The sequence below is a fragment of the Dasypus novemcinctus genome, chromosome 17 (genome assembly GCF_030445035.2).
Source record: "Dasypus novemcinctus isolate mDasNov1 chromosome 17, mDasNov1.1.hap2, whole genome shotgun sequence".
Taxonomy (NCBI): domain Eukaryota; kingdom Metazoa; phylum Chordata; class Mammalia; order Cingulata; family Dasypodidae; genus Dasypus; species Dasypus novemcinctus.
Genome location: NC_080689.1, coordinates 80,399,712 through 80,418,957, shown reverse-complemented (window position 1 = coordinate 80,418,957; position 19,246 = coordinate 80,399,712). Strand labels below are relative to the sequence as shown.

The following is a 19,246-nucleotide window of genomic DNA, read 5'->3' as shown; positions in this document are numbered from 1 at the left end:
TGGACTGTTCTGCCCAAGCTGTATGGGTTTGACAGGCTAGTCAAAAACCACTTGCCCATTCATGTGAGGGTCTGTTTCTGAACCATCAGTTTGGTTCCATTGGTCTTTGTGTCCGTCTTTATGCTAGGATATAATCTTCATTTCTAGACTCTGTTCCAGGCCTCTCTCTCTCGTCTTTTGTTTTCAGGCTCTAGCACACCCATTAGTATTTTCTGAAATTCTGGTCTCTTGCTTAGAAATTCTCTCAGTTTCTGTTTATCTGTGAATATTCTAATCTTGTCCTCATTTTTGAAAGACAATCTTGCTGGATATAAGATTCTTGGCTGGAAGTTTTTCTCTTGTAGTATCTTAAATATATCAGACCACTGTCTTCTTGCCTCCATGGTTTCTGGTGAGAAATCAGCACTTAATCTTATTGGATATCCCTTATATGTTATCCATTGCTTTTCTCTTGCTGGTCTCAGAATTCTCTCTTTGTCTTTGGCATTTGACATTCTGATGAGTATGTGTCTCACAGTTGGTCTATTCATATTTTTTTCGGATGGGAGTATGTCATGCTTCTTGAATATGAATATCTATGTCCTTTGATAGGGTTGGGAAATTTTCTACCATTATTTCTTCAAATATTCCTTTTGCCCCTTCTCCTTCTCTTCTCTTGCTGGGACACCCATGACATGTATATTTGCATGCCTTTTGCTGTCATTTAGTTCCCTGAAACCTTGTAGCCCCACCAACTGCCTCCTGGATTTGCAGAAATTTTGATATTTTATAACATCAAGGTGCTAATGAATAATTGGGGTGAAGCTGGATGCAGGTTCTTCCATTAATAAACATTAAGGGACTGAACAGAATGTGGTGTATACTAAACCGTGGTGAGTCACAAGAATCTGGGGTTGGCATGTGCAGGACAAAGGTTTGTTACATGGTTTTTCCTACGGTCATTAAACAGACAATGAATGGAGTGGTTACCATTACAATGGTAAGCATACACAAAGGGGAGCCTAGTTTTGGAATAAGGATAAAGAAAGATAAAGTGAATCTAGATTTACCACCACAATAGTAACCATACACAAGTATGGCTAGTCTAGAGTGACTACAAACAGGTGAGACCTGTTTAGAATAACCATTACAATAGCAGGTCTAGACCAAGCCTAGTCAGTTTCAGTAATTTCAGATATTAACCTTTGGATACTGTTAATATAAAGGTATCTATGTAATGATTTAGTAATCATAATTATTTAATCTTTAAACCTAGGTTACATTTTTTTTTTTTTTAAAGATTTATTTATTTATTTCTCTCCCCCCCCCCCCCCCCCCCCCCCCCGTTGTCTGTTCTCTGTGTCCATTTTGCTGCATGTTCTTCTTTGTCCACTTCTGTTGTTGTCAGCGGCATGGGAATCTGTGTTTCTTTTAGTTGCGTCATCTTGTTGTGTCATTTCTCCGTGTGTGCAGCACCATTCCTGGGCAGGCTGCACTTTGTTTCACGCTGGGTGGTTCTCCTTAAGGGGCGCACTCCTTGCGCGTGGGGCTCCCCTACGTGGGGGACACCCCTGCATGGCAGGGCACTCCTTGCACCTGTCAGCACTGCATGTGGGCCAGCTCCACATGGGTCAAGGAGGTCTGGGGTTTGAACTGCGGACCTCCCATGTGGTAGGCGGACACCACTGGGCCAAGTCCGCCGCCCCTAGGTTACATTCTTGCATATCATCTGCTTTTCCATAGAGCCCTTAACATAATAATTATAACCATTTTAAATTCCTGTTCTGATAATTCCAAAATCTGTGTGGTATCTGAGTCTGGTTCTCATGCTTGCTTTGGCTCTTTAGATTGTGTTTTTTCTTGTCTTTTAGCATGCCTTGTAATTTTTTCTTGAAAGCTGGACATGATATATAGGATAATAAGGGACTGACATTCATAGGTCTTTAGTTTAGGCTTTATGTTAATCAGGCTAGCATTTGGGTTTTGTTTAATTTTTCAGCTGCTGTGGGTGCCAGAGGCTTACATTTCTTTGGTGTCCTAGTTTTTATCACCCCCGATGTCTTTGGGCTTCCCCAAGAACTCTTTATGTAGAGCCTGCCCCTTACACTTACCACAACTCTTTCAGCTATAACTCAGCTGTTACCACACTGGAGCTCTGTTAGTGTGGTAGGAAGGTGTGCGGGAGAGGAAGTGTTTTATAATCTTACTAAATCTTAGTCTTTTAGTTGAGCCTGTGTCCCTACTGTGACTGTGACACTTTTGACTGTGACTGTCAAAAGTGTTTCTCAGCTTCCCCTTTCACCCTCAGATGAAATATCTGCTAGATTAGAGGGAACTGGCATTGTGTAAATGCCCTTCCCGGAGGCAGAAAAGGCTCTGGTAAGGTTTAGGCCTTTGTATAGAGAGCCTTCTGGGCATATTTCAAAATTCTTACTCCCTGCCAGAAATCTGAGGGGAATTCTTTTTTTGAACACTACTATGAGAACCTGGGGGAGAGGTGGTTTCCTGGAGATAAAACCCGGAGAAGTATAGGGCCCCCAGGAGTTTCTTATTCTCTCATTAATTCATCAAAACTACCATTTTTAAAGTTACTGGTTATGACATCAGCAGTTTCTGTTTCAGATAAACAGATCTCAGTGGTGACTCGGGGTCCACTTTCTCACTCAAGATTTCAGGGTGGCAGATTTCCCTGGAGACCTCAGTTCTCTGATGGCTCTGAAAAGTTGGTTTTCTTTTGAGCTTTCTTCTTGTGGTAAGGACGGGAATGATGACTTCTAAGCTCTGTATAGGTCATAGTTTAAACTGAGCGTTGCCTTTACCTTTGAAAGTTATTTACATATACAGTCATTATGGAAGATTTAATCATCTGGCCCAACAAAAGACCTTTCTGTGGGTGTGAATCCATTTGGAAAAAAGAATCCTTAGAAAATGTCTTATCAGTTAAAGTGTGGACTCATTTGTGAATAAGATACTTTTGAGGTGTGGCCAGACTGAATCAGGGTGGGCCTTAATCCATATTCCCCTCTCCATACAGACTAAAGCAGTTATTTCATGACATGGTATATTCATTTATAATATATTTGCATGGTTGTTTGCTTGTCTGTCTTCGTTAGTTCATAAACTTCAGAAGCGTGGGCTCTCTCTTTGTCTTGTGGCCTGCTGCCTTCCTAGCACAGTGAACAGTGCCTGGCACATAGTAGGGGCTCCGTGAACATAAAAATGTGTGAATCTTGGGTTTCCTTTCCTGTGGTTTCAGAATGCTCCAATTAGCTTCCAACAGTGTCTTCAAACTTATTGTCTTCATGTGCCACCTAAATTAATTTTAACTGGGTACCCTCTAGGGTGGTTTTTAATTGACTTTTTACTTTTTTCATCATAAGTTTACATGGAGTTGAATAGTATCTTAATTTTTGGAATATTGTTAATATTGTATATAAATAAACCTGTCACGTCACTTGTTTAAAGTATTCTATAGATTGTGAATATCGCAGCAGTTGTATACCCATCATTATTTAAAACATACAGGTGCAAGTAATTATTCATAGTCAGACATTTTTCATTATTCCTTTTGTTCCATGAACTTTCATTTCCATTCTGCTTTCACCTCATGATTTTCTCCCTAAAATGTCATAATTTTGTTCTTGAAATAATTTATTAATAATTCTGTTATACTTAGAATATACGTATGTATACAAATCTAATATTAAAATTGTAAAAAATTTCATGACCGTACAGCTCTTAAGTGCTTATTAAAATGTTTCCTGCAGCTTATTGCAATTATAACTAGTGTGTGTAAACATTTTACAGATTTTGTTATATAATTAATATCATTAAAATCCCAATGATAGGGATTTTATTTTTTTTAACTTTTGCCGTTCAGTTCATGTATCCATGGACGAGTGTTACACAGATGAATGCTTCAGGGTTCAGCAGGAAGGAAAGATTTTGTTATGGCATTGTCACTCAGTTCTTTGAACTTCTTCTGAGTCATATGCCAAAAAAGCACATAGTGACTTAGGATAAAAGTTACCTTTTAATGATTTCTGAGCTGACAACTCAATTTTCCTCCAATTTTTTTGAAAGAGAAGAATTGGAGAACATTTCTCTTGCATAAGAATTGGTAGTCAGTAGCGACATTCACTGTGTTTTCAACACACCAGTGTTTCTAGTTTACTCTTTGGATTGTTCCTCATAGGTTTTTGCCACTAAGGGAAATAAACCATGGTAATAATACATGAGTTGGAAGAACCTCTTTCTTTTGTAAAATAGAGAAGCATTATTGTGAAAGGAAGGAAGGAAATGGCAGATTCTTAGGACACAGGTATGTTCTCAGGCAGGCTAGTTTCTGACCTGATTTTTGTAGAAGATAAAAATTTTGAAATTGATGCCCCTGAAACTATCTGTGGCCATGTACATCTTGAAAATATTTAGTGTACCTACAAGGATACCATTCTCCTTGCAAGGTCTTGTATAAAGTGCTTCTTACGCCTTGCCTTAAGAATCTTTGTGTAGCATGGGGCTTCTATGCACTGTGAATAAGAAGAGATAGAAAATAAAAAATAGAATTGAGCCTAAAACTCTTTTGTTGACAGTGTTTTTTATTTATTTCGTGTCTGGAATAAATGTAGAAGTAATATAAAATTCTTTAAAAGTGTTTGAATTAGGAATGATTTAATTTTTATTTTTAAATTTTTTCCTAGGTAAATGAATGGTCATTGAAGATAAGAAAGGAAATGAGAGTAGTTGACAGGCAAATAAGAGGTAAATTAACATTTTATGTCTCCTATTTCGCACCCTCTTGATATATTTTGCTTTAGTACATTAAAATAAACTGTATATATCCTTCAAGATAGTTTTTCTTACATTAATTTTAGCTGTCCTATTATTTTGCTTTCTAGTTCTATAATATAAGAAAAATGAAAGAATTAATTCAAAGAAACTACATTCTGTATCAGGAATAAAAAAGAACAAAAGAAAGAAATCTCTTGCTACTTGTAAACAATGTCTTTTATGGAATTCAAATTAAAGAAATCGGGCATAAGTAAGGAATGTAATTCCATTAAGGCTGCTCAAGTTGTATATCCTAGCATGGCATAAACTGAGGAAAATATATTTCTAAATAAAGTTGATTTATTGAGTACCACTTATAATTAGGGTGACTTGTAAAAAGGGATCATAATGCTAAAATTTTAATGATTTTTAACACTTTCATGATTAGAGAAAAATTAGTATAAGAAAGGTATTCCAGAATCACCTGCTATAAAAAGAATTGGAGAGGAAACTTCCAGCCATGATAGAGTAATTGGTTGTGGACTTGTACTCTGGTCATAAAGAAATAGAAACCTGGACAAAATCTATGAAATAGTTGTTTCCAGACATTGGACAGCGTGCAGTGCAGGATTGTGACCGCTGAGAGGAAGGAGCCAAACCGACACGACCCTGACTTTCTGTCTGGAGACGCTGTCTGGATTGTAGTGCAGGGAGAGGGATTCCAAGCAGTGCATGATAGCTGAGTTGAGACTGAGTTGAGACTGAGATCAGAGTTCACAGAGGCTCAAGTGGCTGAGATTTGTGGGGCAGAGTATTAGAGAGAAGGGAAGTAGCCAGATAAGGGACCCATGCCTAAGAAATCTGCATGGATCCCTGCAGGTCTCTGGCTGAGATCTAAGCTGTGCAATGTTAGAGTGAGATTTTCAGAGCCTGGGCAGGGGAGCTGTTGTAGCTGAAGCAGCTGAGTACCTTCTTTCCATGTATGAGGGCCCATGTGTGATCCCTGGCACCTCCTCAAAAACAAACACACAGCTCTCATTGGGGAGTGGCTATAGCTCAGTGGTTAAACGCCTGCTTCCCATGTATGTGGTCCTGGTTTCAATCTCTGGTACCTCCAAAAAAAAAAAAAAGCCTAGGCAAAAAATTAGTACTGGAGAAAGAGGACCTGCTAGAAGCCAGAAGCTAAGCAATTCCCAGAGCTCACACAGGGCTGAGAGATAGTTGGGTTTTAACCAGCACAGTGGAGAGGGTTTGTTGACTATCTGGGACATTCAGTTGAGACCACAAAAGGGTCACATCTTAATGCTACAGTCACCTAGAATAAAGGCTATCGTAAACCTGTACTAACCAAGCTTAAAAACAAGTCTTGAAAGCTAATTTACAAGTGACTGACCTGCTTCTGGTATCCAACAATGAAACATTCATAGTGTCTGCATCCAGTGAAGAATTACTGGGGAGAAGCAGGAAATTGTGACCCAAAAGCAGGAAAAAGATCAGGCAATGGAAAGAGACCTAGAGATGACAAAGACGCTAGAATTAGCAGACAAGGATTTTAAACAGCAATTATAAATAATGTTGAGGAATTTGAAGGAAAATATGAATACAATAAGATAAATAGAAGAAGAAATAGGAAAGAATAAAGTGGAACATCTAGAGATGAAAGTACAATGTTTGAACTGGAAAACTCAATGTGAATAGGCTTAACAGCAGATTAGACATTACAGAAGACAAGATCAGTGTATTTAAAAGTGGAACACAAGTTATCCAACTGTATGTAGTACAGAGAGAAAAAAAATCTTGGCTGAAAAGTGAGCAGAGAGCCTCAGTGACCTGTGAGACAGTGTCACATGGTCTCCAGAAGGAGAGGAGTCAGGCGAGGATCAGATGGAATAAAAGCAGAAAGTTTTCCAAGTCTGATGAAACACACAGATTCAAGGAACTCAACTCCAAACAAGATAAACTCAAAGAAACCATACCAAAGCATGTCATAGTCAAATTATGTCAAATCAAGAACTAGCAATAAAGAGGTAAAATATCCAGAGGAAAAAAGACAAGTTAAATACAGGAAACAAAGATAAAAGAATGACTGCAATGTCTCACCAGAAGCAGTGCAAAACAGAACCTCTTTGATCTAGTGAAAGAAAAAATAAAACTATCCATAAAAATATTCTTCAAAAATGCAGGTGAAATGAAGGTATTTTCAAACAACAGCTGAGAGAATTTGTTGCCAGTAGAGCTGGATTACAAGAAATGTTAAAGCAAGTTCTTTAAGCTGAAGGAGAATTATACCAGATACAAAGCAGGATCTACATAAAGCAATGAAGAATGCTAGAAATGGTAAATTTGTGGACAAATATAAATGGCATGTTTATTTCTTGCTTTTAAATTTCTTGTAAATATTGACTAAGGTAAAAAATTACGTGAGGTAAAATGTACGGCAGTGATGGCCCAGAGGATTGATTAGAAACTTCATAAATTTAGTTAGGTTTCTACATTATTCCCTCTTTGTGCTTTGTTCATTATATTTCTTCTCTCATCTATAGCTTTTAAATGATCCTTAAGTTCTATCTCTTCCATGACGTTTCCTGTTATCATTCATAGCAATTTTTAAATTAACTAGTTCTAACATGGTGTCAGAAAAAAGATCATTGGTTTGGAGTCTTAACAATACCAGGTTTAAACCCTGACTTTGCCATCTGTTAGCCATGTGTCCTTACTAAACTTTGAGCCTTGTAGAATTGTTGTTACAAATCAAATCTGTAAATGTATGTAAAGTATTTAGGACAATGTCTGACTAATAATAGGGACTTTTCTAAGAATTGACAGTAATACCCCCCCCAAACAAACAAACAAAACAAAACACTTTAGACAGTGACTTTAAAGGAATATGATTATCTTACGTGTGACTTGGTGCAAGCATAGAAACACTTTCAGCGTCTTTCATTTGGTCTTACATTAGCAGTCAAGATGAATAGATGTTTCATTTTTAACGTTCGTGTTGAAAGAGTAACTGATTGGGAAGTGGATGTGGCTCAAGTAATTGGGCTTCCCTGTCTACCATACAGGAGGTCCAGTGTTTGATTCCCAGGGCCTCCTGGTGAAAGCAAGGTGACCCGTGTGGCAAGCTGGCCTTCGGGGAGTGCTGGCCTGTGCAGGAAGGTTGGCCTGCACGGAGAGCTGGCTCAGCAAGATGACGCAACAAAAAGAGGCACAGAGGAGAGACAAGAGACACAGTAGGCCAGGGAACTGAGGTGGCACAAGAGATTGTGCGCCTCTCTCCCGTTCCGGAAGGTCCCAGATCGATTCCTGTTGCCACCTAAAGAAAAGACAAACAGACACAACGCACAGCGAATGGACACAGAGAGCAGACAGCGATTGTAAAAAACAACAGTGGGGGGGGGGAGTAAATAAATCAGTCTTTTAAAAAAAAAAAAGAAGTACCTGCAAAACTAATCTGTGCTGCTATTAATAGCCAGGGCAGTGGTTATCTTTGTTGGGGGCATGGTGATTTAAAGGGAATGTAAGGTTACCTAACGGCATGTCGGTAATATTCTGTTTCTTGATCTGGGTGCTGGTTAACGTGAGTTTGTTAATTTGTGAAAATTCATTGAGCGCTACACTTATGTGCACTTTTCTGCATGTATATTATAACAAGTTTTAAAAAGAAAAACAAAATAGTAACTTCAATAAAAGTAAATTATGAATATGGGTAACCCTCAACTTCTAATGGAGAATTCAAGATTGTTCACATTTTTTTAAATTTCTCTCCCCTTCCCTGTCTCTCCCCCCCCCAGTTGTCTGCTCTCTGTATCCATTCACTGTGTGGTCTTCTGTGTCCGCTTGTATTCTTGTTAGTGGCACCAGGAATCTGTGTTTCTTTTTGTTGCATCATCTTGCTGCATCAGCTCTCCATGTGTGCGGCGCCACTCCTGGGCAGATTGCACTTTTTTCCCTCTGGGGCAGCCCTCCTGACAGGGCACACTCCTTGCAAGTGGGGTTCCGCTACACGGGGGCCACCCCTGCATGGCACAGCACTCCTTGTGCGCATCAGCACTGCATGTGGGCCAGCTCATCATACGGGTCAGGAGGCCCTGGGTTTGAACCCTGGACCTCCCATGTGGTAGGTGGATGCTCCATCTGTTGAACCAAATCTACTTCCCGTGTTCATAGTTTTAACTTTCTGTCCAATATAACACATTTAGGGCACTTTTAATAGGCAATATTGGAATTTATATAGTTTATAAATAATTAATTTGATCTCTCCTCAACTGAAAATAGTTAACTTGTTTTTCGTAACTATAATGATATTGACATAGAAATGCAGAAAAGCATAAAGGAAGGGAGTAAAAATCACCCTGAAACCCTACCACCTAAGATAACTACTACAAGACTTGGGTAATCATCCCTCCAGATGTTTCTCTGTGTATTCAGTTATTTACAAATGGGCCATACTATTCCTACTGCTGTTTTTAACTTACTTTTTGCCGATGCTTCTTTATCAGGTTGAGGAAGTTCCTATCCCTAATTTCCCAAGAGTTTTTTTCTTGTATCATGAATGAATGTTGAGTTTTGTCGAGTACTTTTCCTGTATCTACTGAAATAATCATATGCTTTTTCTTCTTTAAAAGGTTTGTTAAGATGACTAATTTCATTGATTAAATGTCAAATGTAGCACCAACCCTGCATTCTAGGATAAACCACACTTGGTTGATGTGTATTGACCTGTTTGTTTATTGCTGGATTCTATATGCTAATATTTTTTGAGATTTTTGCTTCTCTGTTCATGAAGGATATTGGTCAGTAGTTTTCTCTTCTTGCAATGTCTTTGTTTGGTTTTGGTATCAGGGTAATGCTGTCCTTTTAAAAATGAGTGGAAAATGTTCCCTCTGAATCTGTTTTCTGGAAGAAATCTTTTAGAATTGGTATCATTTCTTCCTTAAATGTTTGGTTGACTTGACCAGGGAACCCTTGTTAGACTAGGGATTTCATTGTTCAGCATCAAACTTTTGCCTGAATGTGATCGTTTACATCTGTCAAGGAATTGACCCATTTCCTCTAAGTTGTCAAATTTATGGGTGTAGAGATGTTAGTAGTATTTCCATATCATCCTTTTTGGCAAATGTTACATACTTTTATGTCTGGTAGATATTTTTGTTATTTATAGAATCCTAGTTCTACAGATTTTTTTTTTTCATCACTTTAAAGATACTGTTTGTATTAGTCAGCCTAAGGGGTGCTGATGCAAAATACCAGAAATTGGTTGGTTTTATAAAGGGTATTTATTTGGGGTAGGAACTTACAGATACCAGGCCATAAAGCTTAAGTTACTTACCTCACCAAAGTCTGTTTTCACGTGTTGGAGCAAGATGGCTGCAACGTCTATGAGGGTTCAGGCTTCCTGGGTTCCTCCCTTCCAGGGTCTTGCTTCTTTCTCTCTGGGCTTAGGATTCCTCTCTTCCCAGGGCTTGCTTCTTCCTGGGCTCAGGGCTACACTCCTCCTGGGGCTGGCTTCTCTTTCCTCTGTGAGCTTATTTCCTGGGGCTCCAGCTTAAAGCTTCAGCATCAAACTCCAACATCAAAACTCCAACATTAAGAACCCCCAACTCTGTCCTTTGCCATGCCTTTTCTCTGTGCTGGGGCCTCAATGCCCTAATGATGTGGCCCAATCAAAGCCCTAATCATAACTCAATCATGCCCAGGTACAGACCAGATTACAAACATACTCTAATATCTGCTTTTGGAATTAATAACCATATCAAACTGCTACACTGTTATATTGTCTTTTCATTGTTTGTTGTTTCTTGTCAGATGCCTGTATATACTCTTGTTGTTTCCCTGTGTGTAATATATTGTGCACCACCTCCACCCTGCTGCTTTTCAAAATTTTTCTCGATCTTAGTTTTCACAATTTGACTATGATGTATCTAAGTGTGGTTTTCCTTGGGTTTATGTTGCTTGAGGTTTGTTGAACATCTAGGATGTCTGGGTATTTCTCATCTAATTTTGGAACTGTTCGGACCACTATTTAAAATCTCATATATACGATTGGAACTGTTTCTTAACTTTTTATCCAGTTCCAGTAGTCTCTATGTTTATGCATGTGCCATTGCCACACTGATTTATTTTAATTTTTTGAAATGTTTATTTTAAAATAATGATAAAGGGAACATTTTTACATATTTTTAATGGTTTAGGTTCTTTGACATGGAATCCGTGTATAAATTGTGTATAGATTTACTTAAAAATAGAATCTTAATAATCTGAAAATGAAAGTAAGAAAATAATTCCATTTCTAATAGTACACAAATAAAATATTTAGGGATAAATTTAGTAAGAGAAGTATATGACTTATATACTTGAAAACTACAGAAATCATTGAAAGAAATGAAAGAAGACCTCTATAAATGAAGGCATTTCTAGTACTTGAATTAGAATACTTACTAATGTTAAGATGATAGTACTATCCAAATTGATCAACAAATTCCTATCAAAGTACAGTTGGTTTTTGGCAGAAATGGAAAAACTGATCATGAAATTCATATGGAGATGCATGGGACTGAGAATAGCTAAAATAGTCATAAAAAAGGACAAATTCGGAGGATTCACACTTCCCAATTTTGTAATTGGGAAGCTATAGTAATCAAGACTGTGTGGTACTGACATAAGGATAGACATAAATGTGGAATAGAATTGAGAGTGCACTGTGTAGAGCTGGCCCATGCACAGTGCTAATGTGCGCAAGGAGTGCCATGCCACGCAAGGGTGTCCCCCACGTCGTAGGGGAGCCCCATGCACAGGTAGTGCACCCCGTAAGAACGGCCCAGTGCAAAAGAAAGCGCAGCCTGCCCAAGAATGGCGCTGCACACACGGAGAGCTGACACAACAAGATGATGCAACAAAAAAGAAACACAGATTCCCGGAGCCACTGTAAGGATAGAAGCGATCACAGAAGAACACACAGCAGATGGACAAAGAGAGCAGACAACTGCGGGCGGAGGGGGGAAGGGAGAGAAATAAATTTTTTAAAAAAACCTTTAAAAAAAAAAGAATTGAGACTGCAAAGATAAACCCATGTCTATTGATTTCAGCAAGGGGGCCAAGACAGTTCAATGGGGAAAGAATAGTATTTTCAAATGGTGCTGGAACAACTGGATATCCACATGCAAAAGAACGAATTTGGACTCCTTCTTCACACCACTTATGAAAATCAACGCACACCACATATGAAAATTAATTGGATCGGAGATCTCAATGTGAGAACATTTCAAAACTTTAAAATAGCCCTTAGATGTAAATAGAGGAGTAAATTTTCGTGATCTTGGCAATCGAGTTTCTTAGATATGACACTAAAAGCACAAGCAGCCAAAGAAAAATAAATTGGACTCCATCAAAATTAAAAACTTTGGAGCTTCAAATAACACTATGAAGAAAGGAACCACCCATAGAAAATGCATTGGAGAAAATGCTGATAAATCATATGTCTGAAAATGGTCTAGTATCCAGAATTATATAAATGCCTCTTACACCAAAACAAGAGAGGATGCAATTTAAAAATGGACAAAGAACTTGAATAGACATTCTTCCCAAGAACATAAACAAATGGCCAATAAGCACATGGAAAGATGCTCAATATCATTAACCATTAGGGAAATGCAAATCAGAATCCACCAGGATGGCTAAACTCAAAATGACAGACGCTAATAAGTGTTGGTGATGATATGGAGACATTGGAGCCCTCCTGTTGCTGATGGGAGTGTGAAATGGTGCAGCCAATTTAGAAAATAGTCTGTGAAAAGTTAAACATAGAATTGCCATTTGACCCAGCAGTTCCACTCCTAGGCATCTACTCAAGAGAAGCAAAAACCTATATCCATACAAAAGCTTTACGTAACTGTTCATGGCAGCGTTATTCATAATAGCCAAAATGTAGAAACAACCTGAATGTCCGTCAGCTAATGAATGGATAAAGAAAATGTGGCGTGTATATATATTCGCTAATAGAAAGGAATGAAGTGCTGATTGACGGCTACAACATGGATGTGGCTTAGAAAGACGCTAAGTTATATGGTGGAGCAATGGGTATTATCTTCAAGTGTCTCCTAATATTGGGCAAGTGACTGTGGGCATGGTAAGAATAAGAATTTAGACCTCAGTGTTGATATATTCACAACCTATTACTCACAAAGCATGTAATATAGACATAGCTTACCGCTAGGTGATGGTATATGATGCTTTTAACATGTTCAGGCTTTCCGTATATTGCAGGTTTTCAAAAATTATTCATGACTGTACAGTGATTGTACTCCCACAGTTGTGGAAATACTTTTTTTTTTTTCCAAGATTTATTTTTTATTTATTTCTCTCCCCTTCCCTGCCCCCCCCCCCCAGTTGTCTGCTCTCTGTGTCCATTTGCATTGTGTTCTTCTGTGTCCACTTGCATTCTTGTCAGCGGCACCGGGAATCTGTGTCTCTTTTTGTTGCGTCATCTTGCTGCATCAGCTCTCCATGTGTGCGGTGCCACCCTGGGCAGGCTGCACTTTTTTCACACTGGGCAGCTCTCCTTACGGGGTGCACTCCTTGTGCGTGGGGCTCCCCTACATGGGGGACACCCTTGCGTACATCAGCACTACACATGGGCCAACTCATCACATGGGTCAGGAGGCCCTGGGTTTGAACCCTGGGCCTCCCATGTGGTAGGCGGACGCTCTATCCATTGAGCCAAATCTGCTTCCCTGGAAATACTTCTTAATTGATTATTAGATGAAGCATTGAAAGGCATTTACACTATTTTAAAATTTCCTTGATACCAGTACCAAAAAAATGTTAGAATGGATTATGCAAAAGCAGTTCTGAGATGTTGTCAGGTGAAATAAGATTGCTCTTCTCTTTTCACTCTTTTTTTTTTTAAATTCAGATGACTTTTTTTTTTTAAGATTTATTTATTTAACCCCCCCACCCCCACCCCGGTTGTCTGTTCTCTGTGTCCATTTGCTGCATCTTGTTTCTTTGTCCGCTTCTGTTATCGTCAGCGGCACTGGAAGTGTGGGCGGCGCCATTCCTGGGCAGGCTGCACCCTCTTTAGTTCTGGGCAGCTCCTCCCACGGGGCGCACCCCCACGCATGGCGCGGCACTCCCTGCGCACATCAGCACTGCGCATGGGCCAGCTCCACACGGGTCAAGGAGGCCTGGGGTTTGAACCGCGGACCTCCTGTGTGGTAGACAGACGCCCTAACCACTGGGCCAAGTCTGTTTCCTCTTTTCGCTCTTAACCTACTTTAACGTTGTTTCTAGAAAGAATGTCTCCCCATCACACTAACTATTTTGGATTTGTCTATGTCCTTTTATATGTTCTCCTATATACCTGACGCATAAATCATGGTAAGAATGGATTTGCATGCCAGATAAATCTCCTGGTGACCCCTGATTTTGGCCTTCTGTGTTGTGTTCTAACTATAGATATCCAAAGGGAAGAAGAAAAAGTGAAGCGGTCTGTGAAGGATGCTGCCAAGAAGGGCCAGAAGGATGTCTGCGTGGTTCTGGCCAAGGAGATGGTTAGGTCAAGGAAGGCCGTGAGCAAGCTCTATGCATCCAAAGCACACATGAACTCCGTGCTCATGGGGATGAAAAACCAGCTCGGTAAGCTGACGGTTCCCATGCCGACACCACGCGCACGCGCTGCGCTGGTGCCCTCGAGTAGGAAGAACAGACTCAACTCTGGTTATTCTTTATACTGTCTTAATTGAGGAAGTATACAAATTCATAATATTAGTACTGTCGTTATTTATTGGTATTCATTTTCTTTTGCCAGTGTTAGAATATATTTCCTCACGTAAATAATGTTATCTAAGTGAACACAGTTGAGTCTTAGGAGCTAGAGGGTGCCCTGTTTGTTAGAAGGAGGAAGAGTTTCTTCCCTCTGTCCTCAGCCCAAAGCAGCCTTAGGCAGAACTTAAAAATAGGCAATTTGCCTTTGGCTTCCACTCACCTCCTTTTCCCCCTCATCTGGTATCTCCCTGTCATGTCCTTACATCTTAGGAATTTGCTGATCTCTTAATGGGTACTCAGCATACCTGTGAACTACCAATTTCTAGATAATTTTTAAAAACTCATCATAATGTTTAAAATAAAAGCATAATTTAGTTATGTTTTATGATAACGTGTGCTGCTTTTCACAAGTCCTTGTCTCCAGGTCAGTGATCGCTTGAGAAATGGATCCGATTTTACATCTAGTTGGTTTCTTTTCTTACTTAGTTTCTGTTAAATTAGAAAGACCTAATTCAGAATGATCGTTCCTCAGGAAGGACAGCAAGTCCCTGTCATACTTAGATTGAATATGAACTCAGAAATTATGGAGTTTTTCTCTAAGGAATGCGTCCAACTTTTCATCAGATACTAAGTTGTTGAGTACATCATATTCAAAAGTTAGAAGGCCAAATGTTTCCATTTAGGAAATGGTGCCATATGAGTTCCTGCTCCATTATTTGGTTCTATTTGGCACTGAAGGCATTTCTTAATGTTCAATTTTAACATCAGGATGTTGTTTTAAATATGTCTAATAAGGAATGTATCATCAATTTCTTTCTCCAGAGCATGAAGAAAATAATCATGGGTGGGGAAAGAGTAATACATATATATAGCAAGCTGTTTGTACCATAGTTTCTTTTTTTTAAAATAAAGGGTATTTATTTAGGGTAACACTACAGTTACAAGTCCCAAAAGAGTCCAGCTCAATGTACTGTAAGAAGTACTTTCTCACCTAAGTTAGTTGCCACGTGTTGAAGCAAAATGGCACGTAATCTCTGCCTGGTCTCTCCTCCTTTCTTTCTCTTAAGGCTCCGTGGGCCCAGCTTCTTCCCGTCTCAGCTGTGGGGTGGCTGAAGGCTCGTCTCGGGGCTTCTCAGCTGCCCTGGTCTAGTCGCAAGCTCAGCTGTAAACTATCAGGCAGATGGCTCATTTTTTTCCTCAGGCTCCAGGATCAAAACTGACCAAGTTGTCTCTTCTGTATCTTCTGTGTCCTTACTTTCTTTAAAAATACACCAGGATTATTTTCATTTTTAAAAAGTGTTATTTCAGCCCTAAAGTGATGTCCTTAGTCTCCTCAAAGTATTGAATCTATCACCTGTATATGCTTCCTGAACAAAACCACCTATTCAGCGCCAAGAAGTGTGTCACTTCAGAAGCGCAAGTACATACCTTTGCCTGTTACAGCCAGCGTTGCAAGTTTCATCTTTATTGCCTATTTTTTTCTGTAGTGTGCTGAAAAGCTGCATACTCAGTTGAACCATAATAAGCTTATTTTAAAATGTTCTCACTATTTCCTTTACTGAATCAACATCAGAAAACATGCTTACTCTGCCTTTTCTTTTTTGCTTTATAAGAAAAGCAGTATATGCACAGCCTCTTTTTTTCGCAAATTGTGGAGATAAAAGTATATAGGATAATATAATAGATGCCTACGTACTTATTACCCAGAACCAGAAATTTGACATTTTGTTATATTTGCCGGGTTTTATATTATAAAAGAAAGAAAACATTATTAATAAAGTTGAAGCTCCTAAATACCCCTTTCTAAGGCCATTTATTTTTCTTTTAACCTCCCTAGATGTAACCATTATCATGAATCTTAAAATTTGCATGTGGTATGATAACATATATACCTTTCTACATTTTTTTCCCCCCATTCGTCGTCGTATTTTTTTTTTTTTTGAGGTACCAGGGTTGGGAATTCAACCCAGGATCTTGTGTGTAGGAAGCCCACACAATCACTGAGCGCCATCAGCTTCCCTGAACTGGTTTTTCCATTTGTTTGTTTTTGTTTTTAGGAGGCACGGGGAACCAAACCCGGAACCTCCCTTGTGGGAAGCAGGCACTCAACTGCTTGAGCCACATCTGCTCCCCCATTGTGTTTTTCTTGTTTGTTTTTTTAAAGATTCATTTTTTATTTATTTCTCTCCCCCTCCCCCCGCTCCCCCTCCTCCCCAGTTGTCTGCTCCCTGTGTCCATTTGCTGTGTGTTCTTCTGTGCCCGCTTGTATTCTTGTCAGCGGAACCTGGAACCTGTGTCTCGTTTTGTTGCATTCATCCTGTTGTGTCAGCTCTCCGTGTGTGTGGTGCCACTCCTGGGCAGGCTGCACTTTTTTCGCGCTGGACGGCTCTCCTTACGGAGCGCACTCCTTGTGGGTGGGGCTCCCCTATGCAGGGAACACCCCTGCGTGGCAGGGCACTCCTTGTGCACATCAGCACTGTGCGTGGACCAGCTCATCACACAGGTTAGGAGGCCCTGGGTTTGAACTTTGGACCTCCCACGTGGTAGGCGGATGCCCTATCCATTGGGCCAAATCTGCTTTCCAGCCATTGTGTTTTTAAATATACTCATAATGATAAATATAGAGCTAGTCCATTCATTTTAATGGATGGTATTCCATCATATGAATAAATCACATTTTATTTTTCTGTTCCCATTTAAAATGTTTCCAATTTTTGCTACTTAACAACGCTGCTGTGAATATTTTTGTGACTGTCCCATTGTGCACATGTAAGGGTTTTCTTTAGCACAATTTTATACCCAGAAGTAGAACTGCTGAGTTACAAACACTTGAATTTTGCTAGAATAGCAAAATTCCTCTCTAAAGTGGCTTTGCTAATTTATACTCTCACCAGCAGTGAATGAGAGTTCTTTTTTTCATACTTTTTTTTCAGCAACACTTGAGATTGTCATCCTTCTTAATTTTAGAGGAAAGATACCTTGTTTTATAACATTTCTCTGGAAACTTGTGAACTTGAGCACTATCTTCTATTTACCCTTTCCTTCTGTGCACTGATTCCAGAATACCTTTTTGAGCAATTATAACTCACAAATAATCATTAATCTTAATGAAAAAAAACTTCTTCAGTTCTAGGTCCTCCACTATTCTCCATCCTAACTCCGCTCAGTTCTAGGTCCTCCACTCTTCTCCGTCTTAACTCACTCCCCTGAGGTAATCGCATGTAACCCTGTACCTTTAAATACCATTGATTGTCAAGTTTTTATCTTCAGAACTTACTAAATCACCAGTGTGTAGTTGGTACTTCCACTCAGCTCTCTAATGGGTATCTCGAGAAGAATATGGCCCAAACAATTCTGGATTTCCATCCCCCAACATAAGTATTTGCTACTCATCCAATTTTCTTCATCCATGCAAATTGACCCACTGTTTGCCCAGTTTCTGTCAGCTAAAAACCTAGGATTCATCTTTAATTTCCTCTCTTTCCCAGTCCTGTAACTCAGCCATCAAAGTAGAGCATCATTTTTTTCTGCTTGTGTAAATTGCTACCCCCTTAGTTCAAGCTAATATCATCTCTGGATTACTACAGTAGTCTCTTTTTAAATTTTTTATTTTTATTTTTAAAGAAACTTTAGATTACTTTTATTACATCAAAAATATAGGAGATTCACATACACCCCACTCTTGCCCCTCCCACACTTTCCCACATTAACATCCTTCATTAGTGTGGTGCATTTGTTACAATTGATGAACACATATTGAAGCATTGCTGCTAACCATGGGCTATAGTTTACATTATAGTTTGCACTACACAATTTAATAGGTTTTGACAAAATGTATCATGGCCTGTATCCATCATTGCAGTGTCGTGCAGGACAACTTCAATGTCCTGAAAATGCTCCATGTTACCTATTCTTCCCTCTCCCTCTCTCAGAACCTCTGGTGGCCACTGCCTTTATATCAGTGTTACAGATTCTTCCATTACTAGAATAATAAGTCTACAAAAGAATGATAATAAGTCTGCCTTAGTGCATTATTCATTCCCCAGTCTTGAGGATTTGGGCATGGTGATGCCCACTTTGTTTCTGATTTGGAGGGGCTTAGATCCCATGGGCAGATGAATGGAACTACTTGCTTGCAGTTGTAAATACTTTCAGTTTTTTGGGGGATAGTTGTTCTAACAAAATCCAATGAACTGGAGAGTAGGTGTTGGCTGCAGTTCTTCTGGGATTCAGGGCTCAACCAGCATATGAACAGACTAAAGGTTTAAGTCTCAGGGACATATATTTAACAAGCATACTGCTAATTATAGATTCAAATAAACTGGGAAGAAAAGCCATGTGTAAGGAAATTATGAATGAGTATAACTCTGTTACATCAGAGGACATGAATTTGGAAGTAAGGCCCACTGACAGGGTGCTGAATTTCTGAGATTGTCTGCCTTGCCTATAGTGTCTGGATGTCTCTAGAGCCCTCAGGAGCCCTGCTGTTGGAGGCACTGTTTACTGTGGCAGGCAGTGAGATCCTGCTGAGACGTGTATAAGCGTCACCTCTGGAATGACCTCCTGACTCACTTTGAAGTCTCTTAACCATAAAATTTCATTTGTGTTTAATATTTCCCCCTTTCAAGGTCTTTTTCCAGATGCATTGCAAGTCGGTGCTTGGTAATCCCTTGGTCCAGGGGCCTCATCTGGGGCCCGTGCCGGGTGGCAGGTCGTGGATCTCCACGGTGAC

The 19,246-nt window shown here is 39.5% G+C and overlaps 1 protein-coding gene across 1 annotated transcript in view; it reads left to right on the top strand.

Annotated features, from left to right (window-relative positions):
- The window catches only part of CHMP3 (charged multivesicular body protein 3), a 68,147-nt gene that overhangs the window by 19,220 nt on the left and 29,681 nt on the right, over positions 1-19,246 (top strand). The window contains exons 2-3 of the mRNA XM_004465694.4: positions 4,680-4,740; positions 14,206-14,385. Of these exons, the coding sequence (XP_004465751.1) occupies positions 4,680-4,740; positions 14,206-14,385 (241 nt within the window). The remainder of the gene's footprint in view (positions 1-4,679; positions 4,741-14,205; positions 14,386-19,246) is intronic.